The sequence below is a fragment of the Spinacia oleracea genome, chromosome 4, assembly GCF_020520425.1.
Source record: "Spinacia oleracea cultivar Varoflay chromosome 4, BTI_SOV_V1, whole genome shotgun sequence".
Taxonomy (NCBI): Eukaryota; Viridiplantae; Streptophyta; class Magnoliopsida; order Caryophyllales; family Amaranthaceae; genus Spinacia; species Spinacia oleracea.
In genome coordinates, this window is record NC_079490.1 from 19,157,298 (window position 1) to 19,168,445 (window position 11,148).

At 34.0% G+C, this 11,148-nt stretch overlaps 1 protein-coding gene and 1 long non-coding RNA gene across 2 annotated transcripts; both read right to left on the minus strand.

Annotated features, from left to right (window-relative positions):
- Window positions 1–945: 945 nt before the first annotated feature.
- On the minus strand, window positions 946–3,081 carry LOC130459239 (uncharacterized). Its single transcript, XR_008918488.1, has 3 exons — window positions 2,396–3,081; window positions 2,044–2,107; window positions 946–1,338 (listed from the first exon to the last, which is right to left on the minus strand). It is a non-coding gene; the product is annotated as an uncharacterized lncRNA (long non-coding RNA).
- A 1,729-nt stretch (window positions 3,082–4,810) lies between these two features.
- On the minus strand, window positions 4,811–8,882 carry LOC110798155 (probable serine/threonine-protein kinase At1g01540). The gene is made up of 7 exons (XM_022003318.2): window positions 8,057–8,882; window positions 7,199–7,303; window positions 6,890–7,012; window positions 6,649–6,819; window positions 6,416–6,545; window positions 5,387–5,596; window positions 4,811–5,288 (listed from the first exon to the last, which is right to left on the minus strand). Exons 1-7 carry the CDS (start codon window positions 8,650–8,652, stop codon window positions 5,136–5,138), a joined length of 1,488 nt encoding a protein of 495 aa, XP_021859010.1. The 5' UTR covers window positions 8,653–8,882; the 3' UTR covers window positions 4,811–5,135.
- Window positions 8,883–11,148: the final 2,266 nt, after the last annotated feature.

An 11,148-nucleotide genomic window follows, 5' to 3' on the forward strand; every position in this document is an offset into this window, starting at 1 on the left:
TTTTGCCCAAACAAATTAGCTTGTCCAAGCTAATTTATCAAAATCATGGTTAAGCTAGTAGCTTGAGACTTTTGCAAATTACAAGCAAGTCCTAACTACAACCATTGGAGATGCTCTTAGGAATTTTAGAGATTACTCCCTTTGTTCTAGATTAATCGCAACATTTTATAGAGCCCACAGGTTTTTCCAGTCTTCGTTTTACTGATTATAAAATTCACACGCTTTAGGTTGAATCCTAAACTAAAAATTATTCATTTATAATAATATGTTGATTTTGAAAACCGGTAATTTTTTAAAAAAACATTGAAAAGTACCACTATCCATTGTGTTCTGGTTTCGTTTGGTTTGACGTAAAATATTTTTCAAGGAAAAACACAAACTAGTTTTCCTATGTTTGATTCCTCCCAAAAAAAATTAATATGGAGTAGGAAAAAAAAAGGGGGAAATATGAGAGAAGATTGATGGGAAAAAGGAAGAGGGCGCAATTTGGATTATACACCCGGGTGCACAATGCACCCTGTTGAACATTATTGAAAATCTAATGAACATTGAGAACGATATCAATGTACATGTACTAGTGAAATATTTAAACTATATGTTCTATGGATTTGAACTATATGTTCATTGGCTATATGTTCTTTGGGTATGAACAATATGTTCTTTGTATTTGAACTATATTGATAGTTCAGTAGGAACACTTGACAAGAGGGGGGTGAATTGTTTCTTGGGAACTTGGGTAAGTTTCTTGCGGAATTTTAACAATAAAGAGACTGAGAACAATAAGCGGAGAAAGATATGAAACTGAGGAACCTTCTTGATTAGGTCAAGAAGAACCTCACAACTCTTTTGTATTAATGTAATACCTCTATTACAAATACACTCTTTAACTCGAGTTCCTCTCGAACACGAGTTCCCCACAACAATCCCCGTCGATTATTGTGCTCCTCTTTCTCACTCTGACTTAACTCTAAGTCACTCTTTCTCTCTCTAACTTAACTCTAAGTCACTCTTTCTCTCTCTAACTTAACTCTAAGTCACTCTTTCTGTAACGCCCCGACCTCTAATTCAATTATTAAAGCATAATTAGCAGCGGAATTAACCTAATTTGGTCGGGACATTACCTGCCGTAACTCCCTATTGGGAATTACAAGGCAACCATCAATCATAAGCTATTAAATCCCAAAAGTTATTATAATAATTCTTTATATTACCGAAATAAAAGTACATAACTTACTAAGAGTCTTTAATTAAACTATTAAAACATTAAGTATAAACTAAGTGAATATTATTCAAGTGAAATTCCTCGCCACTACTCGTCTCCATTGATCCCCGCAGTACCTAAAACAGAAAACAAAAACGGTGAGCCGAAGACTCGGTAACGAACTATTCTAGCAGCGTAAATTCATTTCAATTCATTTTATTTAATAACATAGGGAGAATAGAATAATTTAAAATATTTTATAAAGTCCTTTATTTAGTTCATTCAATAACTTTTGAGTGCACATGCTAGCCGTGGCAAGTATGACATGGTGGAACGTCTTCCGCGATGGACCGCTGTCCATAAAACATGGGGCCTTGGCCCGAAAACATGAGAGCCTTGGCTCAATGGGCGGATGCCCCATGAGTACATGCATGACCGAGAATCGTAACCTGTGAACATATACTGCCAAACGGGCTAGGTATTTCACTTTCATTTATCATGTTTCGTTTAATTTTACATTTTTGCCTTTTTACTTCAGTTGAAGTAACATATTTCCTTTGGATCATACGATCAAACATCCTTTCTTTTCATGGTTTCTTATAAACAACATTTTATAAGAAATTCAATCAATCATAATATCATTTTATAAGAAATTCAATCAATCATGAAATAAGGAATAATTCCATCAAATCATATTATAATAAATTATTCAATCAAAACATAATTCATTTGCCGCAATTCAATAAAACATGTTAAAACATTCAGTTCATAAAACAATCATAACGTTATAGTTTCATAATCGCATTTATAAGGGAATTGCGGGTACTAGCAATAGCCGTTACCTTAATTCCGCGTTACGTTAAGCTTTGTCCTTGGTTCGTTCTTTCTGAGCTCCGAGTCCGAATTCTTTCAAAAAATTAAGTTATTGAATGAATATTAAAACTATAAATATTGTAAAATTTAATATTTTCTAATATAACATTTTTAGTTTATAAAGTCATAACTCGATTATATAATATTATTATATTCCAATTGAAATCAAGTTAGTAACTTATTTTAGTAAAAGTAAAACATATTCTTTTTCCTGGAAATAACAATTAATTACTAATAATCATTTATATAAAACAAATGTTGAATTATTCGAAAATATGAATAAAATTAAAAAAAAGTTCTCAAACTGAAAATAGGTCTTACCAAAGCCCAAGTAGTTAGAATTGGGCCAGCCTCCAACTGTTTTTTTTTTTTTTTAATTAGCCAGAGTTTTGGAATTTGATTTCCTGGCTTTGTGAAAAAACGACCAAGAAGAGAGCAAGAACAGAGCCGAAAATGAGAGAGGAGGGGTTGCAGGTGTCGCTGCTCGGCAAGGTGGAGGGAGTTGTGGTTGGGTCTGAGCGGCGCAGTGGGCTGGTGATGGTGGTTGCGGGGGAGATGCGGTGCTGGGTGGTGGCAGTTGCGTGGCTTCGTGGAAGAGAGGAAGACGGAGGGGGATGGGCGCAGAGGAGATGGAGGCAGGGGAGGCTGGGCGTGGAGGACGACGAGTGGCGAAAGGGTGTGCGGTGGTCGTGGTGGTGTTGGGCGGTCAGGGTGGTGGTGGCAGGAAGTGGTGGTGGCGGCAGCAGTAAGTGGTGGTGGTGGTGGAAATTTCTTGAATTAATTTTAAGGAATTTTAATGGTGAATTAGGAATTAGTGGTTAATCTGATTTGTGTTTCATTTGGGATGGTTGAGCAGCTATTTATAGTTGTTATGGTGCTCCATAGATGCAACAACTCAGCTTGATTGTATTGACAAGTGGAAGAGATTGAATCAAAGAAATTGATGAATAAGATGAGCTATTCTAGTTCTAGATTTCCAGATATTCAAGTAGGTTTGATGAGTAAGGTTTGAATTGCAATATGGTGGTGACAAGTAGATTGAGTTGCCTTGAGGTTGTGACAAGTAGAAAGTGGAGCTTTTGACTTCCATGGCCAAAGTGACGTGAGGAAGAAGAAGAGAAAAGAGAAGCTGACTTTGTTTCATTTAGGTGCTAATAAGGGTAGTTTAGTAATTTTTGGGCTAATTTTCAGAATTAAATTACTAATAACTAAAATTAAAATAACGATCTTGACTAAATTAATTTCCGAAAATAATATTTATAACGTGCAAGTAATTGAATTTATTTTCCGAATAAGTCGTTAACGAAAACGTACGAAATATTTAAAACGTAATTATTCTCGAAAATACGAGATTAATATAATCTGGAAAAAATAAATCGTGAAATAAAACTTTTGTAAAATAAGTTTAGTTTTCGAATAAAGATAAGAACTTTTCGAAATTATTTAAAATCCGAAAATATTAAGATTAAGCTTGTAAATATGAAATTAAATTATAAAATCTAAAAATAGTAATTCGTGTAACAATATTAAAAATTCAAGCGAAATAAAACTTCGTTAATTACAATAAAGTTCGAATTTAGGATTTAAAACGATTTTAAACTAAATAAAAATACTTAAGCATAATTAATCGAGTTTTAAAAATTCGGGGTATTACACTTTCTCTCTCTGACTTAACTTTAAGTCACTCAAGGATCACTCAACCCTTAAACCCAAAATACAATTTGATAGAAAAACTCTAGTACATAATAAAGTTTATAGCAATAAGGAACTCAAGTAACACTCTATTTTGTAAACTGATTCTTTTAAAACGTTTAAGCTTTTTAAGATATATTTTGCAGAGATCAGTTGTATTTTAAAAAGCAAAAACTCTTTTCCTTTTATAGAAGAGTTTTACCTAAGGTTGGATAACCATGTTCCCCTCAACTACCCACTAACTGTTACTGCTCAGTAACATGGGCATAGTTGGAGAGAAACAGGGGAGACCAAATCAAAACACTACTTGCACGTTTAAATGAAAATACTGGGGAGAGTTTTAAGGATCATGGAAAATCTTTTGCTTGAGAAACAAGGAGAATGTAAATCAGAATCCTATGTTTATATTTACTAGTTGTTGGACCGTGCGCTAACGCGCACGATCCCCCAAGGTATACAAACTTATTTTGCATAAGTGTCACGTAAAAGAATGTCATGTACAAGTTTACGTTAATCCTAGATTAGCAATGCTAAAGTTCGATTTGCATGTAATTGATAATACGAAATCGTAAATACGTTCAACATTAGTGTCATTGATATTGTAGCATTCCACAAGCAACATTAAAATCACTACAATTGTTATTGTAGCATTCCACAGGCAACATTAACAACGTGCTTCTATATTAATGAAACTATTTAATGAGGAAAGGCATAAATTTTACAACCCGTCATTAGAAAACCAATAAAGAATCACAAAAACCTCTAATTATATTAACACAATGTCGCATCTTCAATCGTGACAACATTAATAAGGCAAAGGTTATAACCGTAAGTACTCTATTCTTAAGGAAAAGACAAAAATATAAACATGAAGGAAATTGGGGGTAATTAAGGTAATTCACTATTGTGCGAATAGTAACCAAAGTATGAGACTTTATAAGTGTTAGGATTGATTAAATTCATTTTATTTATTAACAAAGATTTTCTTGTTTAAAACTCTTCTATATTTACAGTTAATATTTTCATTTAAAACGTACCAAAATATTTATGTTCCTTTCGTTCCAAACTACGTATAAACATTATTAAATAGTTACATAAATCCTAAACACATAATGTTTCAGAGTGCAAGTACAGTACCTATCTAGCATCTGAACCATAATTCTACTCTGTGTATTTCTACCCTCAAATACAATTACTTAGGAAGAACAAAGGTCACAAAAATGGTGGTATCACTGTATGGAGTGATTTCACTGAATTGAACAGATTAAGTCATTACTCATTAGTTGCCTACAGTTCAAATATGAACTTGTGTTCAAGTGAATGCAAGCGAACATGTAATTAATTACTTAGCTATACAAACCACACACATTTAGTTCTCTTCCACTGTTTCTTGCTTTCTCCATGGCAATCTAGAAATTGAGACACCACTTTCGTATCCGCTACTGTCTCCTGATTCAATCATCATTCTGTCTCTTGCAGTACTCTGACCTGAAATTAAGTGCTCCCGTGAAGTTCTACGGTCCTGTATCGAAAAGAAAAGATGATAATTATTAGAAATTGGGGTTAAAATGACAAGATAAGTGCAAAGTGCAAAGTGCAAAGTGCAAAGTGCAAACTCACATCGCGGAAAGGAAGCTCTTCAGCTTCCAACATATGTACTATATGACCCATCTTTGGACGCTTTTGTGCATTTGGATCTACACAACGTAAAGCTACTAGCAAGACACGCTTCAGTGCTCTTGAAGATGGCTTCTCTGGTAATTTAGGATCCAACACACCCTCTGCATTTCTCTTTGAAACCATCTGTTTCAGCCAATCCACTAGATTCACCTGCAAATGTATGGAATTGAAGGATATGAGAGGGAATCCCAACCGTTTAAAACTAAAATTTATTCTTATCCGTTTATTAATTTGATCATAATATTTCCAGAAAATGTAAGGAATGCTGCATACTCCGTAGTTCATTCTTACATCATCGAAGCACAATCGTCAAACATAAAAACCACCCAACAATCATCAGTTTTGTGATTAAAAGTATTTAAAACAATCTGCACATATAAATATGGGTTTTCCTACTCTAAAAACTACAGAGTATCCCCTAATTGCTCTTGCACAACTGTTGAAATTATTTTTTGAGTTTTATACGGAGTATTGTTTTTATTGTTCTTCTTTCTACTGTGTTCTTATTTCATATATTGTTTGAACGAATCCCATGGTGTTCTTCTACTCGTCAGTCATCAGAGTATGCAATTTTGTTGAACATGATATATATATATAAAAAAAAAACCGTATGCACAAATTAATACTTGTAAAAAATTGACATAGATGAATGTTCATCTCGTAGATGGAGAGAGAAGAGGAAAATAAATTATTTTTCATTTCAATCTATATTTTTATTAATGAATTTCTTTTATAAAGAAAAATAAATCATTTTAAAAGTCAAGTCAATAGAAAATGAATTGTGTAGATTTGACATATCTATATAAATGGTGTCAAGATTAAAAGTTTATAGTGGCTGGCTACAAAACAGGTGTAGCCATTGTAAAATCATCCTTTTAACTATAAAAGAGCATCATCATATGCAAGGTTGTGAACATGTGAAGTCAGTTACAGAGTGACATATTTGAAAATAACTAAATTAATGCTAACCTCTCCAACCGGGCGGCTGTAGTCCACAGGGTTTCTCCCAGAAATGATCTCCATTAGAAGAATGCCAAAGCTATACACATCACTTCTTTCATTCAACATACCCGTACTCGCGTACTCTGGAGCAACATACCTACACACAACCAATATTTAAATTTTGATTTAAGTATTACCAAAGTGATCACCAACTTAAATTCACACTTCCATCATTAATTAATATAATATAAATAACTAACCCGAAAGTTCCCATCACACGGGTTGTCACGTAATTCTTTTCTGATCCCAGGAGCTTTGCTAGGCCAAAATCAGACACTTTCGAGTTCCATTGTTTATCAAGCAATATGTTACTCGACTTAATGTCCCGGTGAACCACTTTAGGCTCCAGCCCCTCGTGCAAGTAAGTCAATCTACAGTCATTCATTAATTTCCTTTCTGTTATAATTAACAGGAGATTAACTAAGTACAGCTAGCTCTTACCCTTTTGCCGTCCCAATCAGAACGTTCATGCGAGCTTCCCATGTAAGAGGACTAAAAGGCCCCACATCTCCATGAAGCCACTGCTCTAAGTTCCCGTTGTCTACATACTCGTATACAAGTATCCTTTAATTAAACAGATACAACAATAAGTTATCTTTTTAATCATCATAGTATGTAGTAGCATAAACCAGGTTTTAAACAAGTATGATAAGTTGATCAGCAATTGAAGCAAAAAAGTTGAAACTAAACCATGTACAAAAGGCAAATAACTCTCTGACCCAAAAGCTAGATTATACTCCATAAAGATACCTATGAGCTCCTTCAGCACAATAACCAAGCAATCTGACTAAATTCTTGTGGCGAACACGTCCAATTGCTTCCACTTCAACTTTGAATTCTTTCTCTGCTTGACCTCTACAAATAAAATGCCAATGGTCAAGATAAATAAATTATATACATGAAGAGAAAATTTTAACCTACATTGTACTAACTACTTGTATTAATTTCATTTATAATGGATTAAAATGACATGAATCAAAAAATAAAACATTTTTGCCAAAACATGTTTGCTACATGACTTTGTAATATATTTATGTGTTTGTTTAACCATATTCAGTCAGCTTAGTAATTTAACCACAATCCAATGCAACATCAGACATAGTATAAAATCTGTGAGCTAGTTTATCATCTCAAATGCAGGCCAAATCTATCTTAAGTTTTTCAAACATCTTGAGAAGCACATCCTTTATTCCTTCCATATACTAATTGGCAAACTTATAATAATTTGTCAATTAAAATTGACAAAATTTCTCATTTATGCATCCCCTCTAGTCTATTTAGATGTATATGCAAAATTTAAGTTTCAAATGCCACCGCCACAAAAACAACATCCCATAACTAAATTAAGGAAACTTCATCCCATTTGAGAACACATGCATCTTAAACTACTAGATCTTGAGTATAAATCCAAGAAATGCCGACGGCAACACCAGCTTAAACATTCTATAGTCAACCTTAATACATACATTCAGGCATTACTCAGCTATACATAGAAACAATTTATGTAAACAGCCCAGAACCTATTACAGTCTAACAAAAACAAAAACTTAATTACAGTACAAAATTAGAAAGAACACAACGAAAGATTAGGATAGAGAGAGAAGAAACCTGTTATTTAGCAAATTTTTGACAGCCACATGAGTATTATCACTCAAAATCCCATGATAAACAATTCCATACCCACCTTCACCAATCACATTCTCATCACCAAACCCATTTGTACCTTCTTCCAACTCTCTCAACGTGTACCAATGTCCCCAACCCAAATGCGATACTTCAGGACCTGACAACCCGTTTTGCTCCCCGCTCCCATAAGACGACGACCCGGTTACTCGTTCCGGGTACGATATCCTGTGGTCCTTCCCAATCTCTATGTGAATCCTTTTATGCCCAATCGGACCCTCCTCAATCTGTACCACCGCCTTCTGGTTCGACGCAATACCCGTTACCAATGCTGGACTTTCAACTCGAATTTCTGAAATTTCCTTGGAAATGTTGGGGATTATGGGTTTTTGAGTTTGAGTTTGAGCTTGAGTTAAACCCAAAATATAATTGGCATTCTTGATTTTGTTGTTGTTGTTGTTGCGCCTTGAGATGAACCAGAGAGAAATTAAGAAGAGAAAGAGGACAATTCCAGCTCCAACACAAATACCCAAAATAACCCATAAGCTTAACCCAAAAATGGTTGTTTTTCTGGAGCTCATTGTTCTGGTTTTTGGTCAATTTACAGAATTACAAAGTGTTTAATTTTGAGAAATTGCATGTTTTAAGAGAGGACGCAAAATAATGAGGAAAGAGGAGTAGGACAGAGAGTGGAGCGGAGAACTTGAGTGATAAACTGAGAAGAAGAAGAAGAGTGCTGATTTTGGGTGGAGGAGGAGAGAGAAAGTCAGAGTGGAGTAGCAGCTGTGTGATGGGACAGATGAAAATCAGAATCCCCACTTTGTTTCTTGCTTTTTGTTTTAGTATTATTATTATTGTATTACTCTTGGGTCCCATTAAAAACGGGGCTCGCCACGCGTCGGAGTCTGACCGACCGTCTCCGCGTCTCCTATGAGGGATGATGAAACCCACCCAAAATAAAATAAAAAAGGTAAATGATAAAAAAATTGAAAAATTGTGGGTCAAACAAAAGAATAGATAAAAGTGTTATTAATTTCATAATTTGCTATTCCTCCGTCCCTTAATACTCGCACCGATTTAATCGGTGCGGAGTTTAAGACATTTGAATTGACTTATTAATTAATGGATGTTAGTTGATAGTTGGTATTTTTTTAATATAGTTAGTGAAAAATGTGTAAGGGATGGTGAGTGGGGGTGTAGATTTTTAAATGATTTTTTTGTAGGGAGTAGGGGTGTAGGTGGGGTAGTAGGTAAGTGTGAGAAATAATATAATATTGGTAAAAAATTTCATTTAAAGAAGCGGTGCAAGTATTAAGGGACGACCCGAAAAGAAAAGCGGTGCGAGTATTAAGGGACAGAGGGAGTATATACTACTCACTCCACTCCTTTTTTTTTATCTTCATGTTCCAATAAATAGCGTTTCTATTTATCTTCTTGTTTCTATTTTTGGATATGACTTTTTACTATAAATTTCTCAACCACCCCTTATTTAATTTATTCACATTTCTTCATTTATTCACTCAACCCTACTTTTATGATTTTTTTATTACTTTAATAAAAAAATTCTTCTATCTCCTTCATTTCTTTATTACTTTCCTTCATTTCTTTATTACTTTCTCTTGCACCTAATCATTACAAGATTTCATTTTCTTAATTTCAACCGCAAATTTCAAATAGGAACATCAAATGGGAACAGAGGGAATACTCCCTTCGTCCCTTAATACTCGAACCGATTTGTCCCGTGTGGAGTTTAAGATACTTGAATTGACTTATTAATTTAATGGGTGGTAGTTGATTGTTGGTTATTTTTTTAATATAATTAGTGAGAAATGTGTAAGGGGTAGTGAAGAGTGTGAATTTTTAAATGATTTTTTGTAGGTAGTAGCCTAGTAGGGATGTAGGTGGTAGGTAAGTGTGAGGAATAATTTAATATTGGTAAAAAAAAAATCAATTATAGAAGCGGTACGAATATTAAGGGACCACCCGAAAAGGAAAGCGGTGCGAGTATTAAGGGACGGAGAGAGTATTAACTTTTGTATAAATATTGTCCTTGTAATAAAATACTCCTTACGTATTTTATTAAATGATACACTTTCTGTAAACGTTCGTATTTTATTAAAATATACACTTTCCTTTTTTTGTATGCCATAGTCCCCAATTCCAATTATATTAATATTTATTTTTTTCTTGTGGTATTCACACTTACTTACATCATCTTTTTTTGCTGTTTTTTTTTGGTGTTAGCAACCGTTTACCCTTAGGGTTAATCCGAATTCGGGGCGAGTTCTGGGTGGATAGGTTCCAGTCCCCTCCCAATTGTTGTTGCGGGAGATCGAACACGGGGTCCTCCCTACCAAGTTCAGCCCCAGTCACCACTGAACAGACAATTAGTACATCATCTTTTTAATACAATAAATAATCCACACACTATCTCACTTTCATCTCATTTTAATAAATTCAACTTACTCTCCTAAAATTATGTGCCGGCCAACGTGTATCATTTAATAAAATACGAAGGGAGTACTGTCATTATTGCCGATGATTTAGTATTTTGTTTTATTTTTCAACATATTATGCGAAAACACCATTTTACCCCTGAGTATGGGCAACCTGCTGGTGCCCAGTGATATATCATCCTCCGTCTCCTATTATTAACTTTGAGCACTACTCCGTATTTTAGTTTTCTTTTCGTTTGGTCCAAATGAGCCACAAGTTAGAAGGGCGGGGGTGTTTATGAATTTTGGTCTTTGTAGCTAATATATAATACTCCCTGTGTTCCATAATGATGTTCTAATTTAGATTTTTGATACAATTCACAATAAAAAAGAACTTTCTAAATTATTTCCAATATATAAGGAAAAATATATTAATGTGAGATCTTATTTGATTCGTCTCAATGAATACTTTAAGAATATCAAAATTTTATAATTTTTAATATTTTATAATTATAGATAAAAACGGTATAAAATGCGATTTAACAAATGTGAAAAAAGAAATTAGAACATCATTATCAAACAGAGAATAAAGCAATAACTCATTAGAAGCTAAAGTATTTAATGATGTAATGATTTTAGCTA

Coding starts and splice junctions, on each gene's coding strand:
- LOC110798155 (XM_022003318.2), bottom strand. CDS start 8,652: ATGAGCTCCAGAAAAACAACCATTTTTGGGTTAAGCTTATGGGTTATT. Junction 6,546..6,648: donor CGTGTGATGGGAACTTTCGG/GTTAGTTATTTA, acceptor GGTTGTGTGTAG/GTATGTTGCTCCAGAGTACG. Junction 5,289..5,386: donor AAGAGCTTCCTTTCCGCGAT/GTGAGTTTGCAC, acceptor TTTTCGATACAG/GACCGTAGAACTTCACGGGA.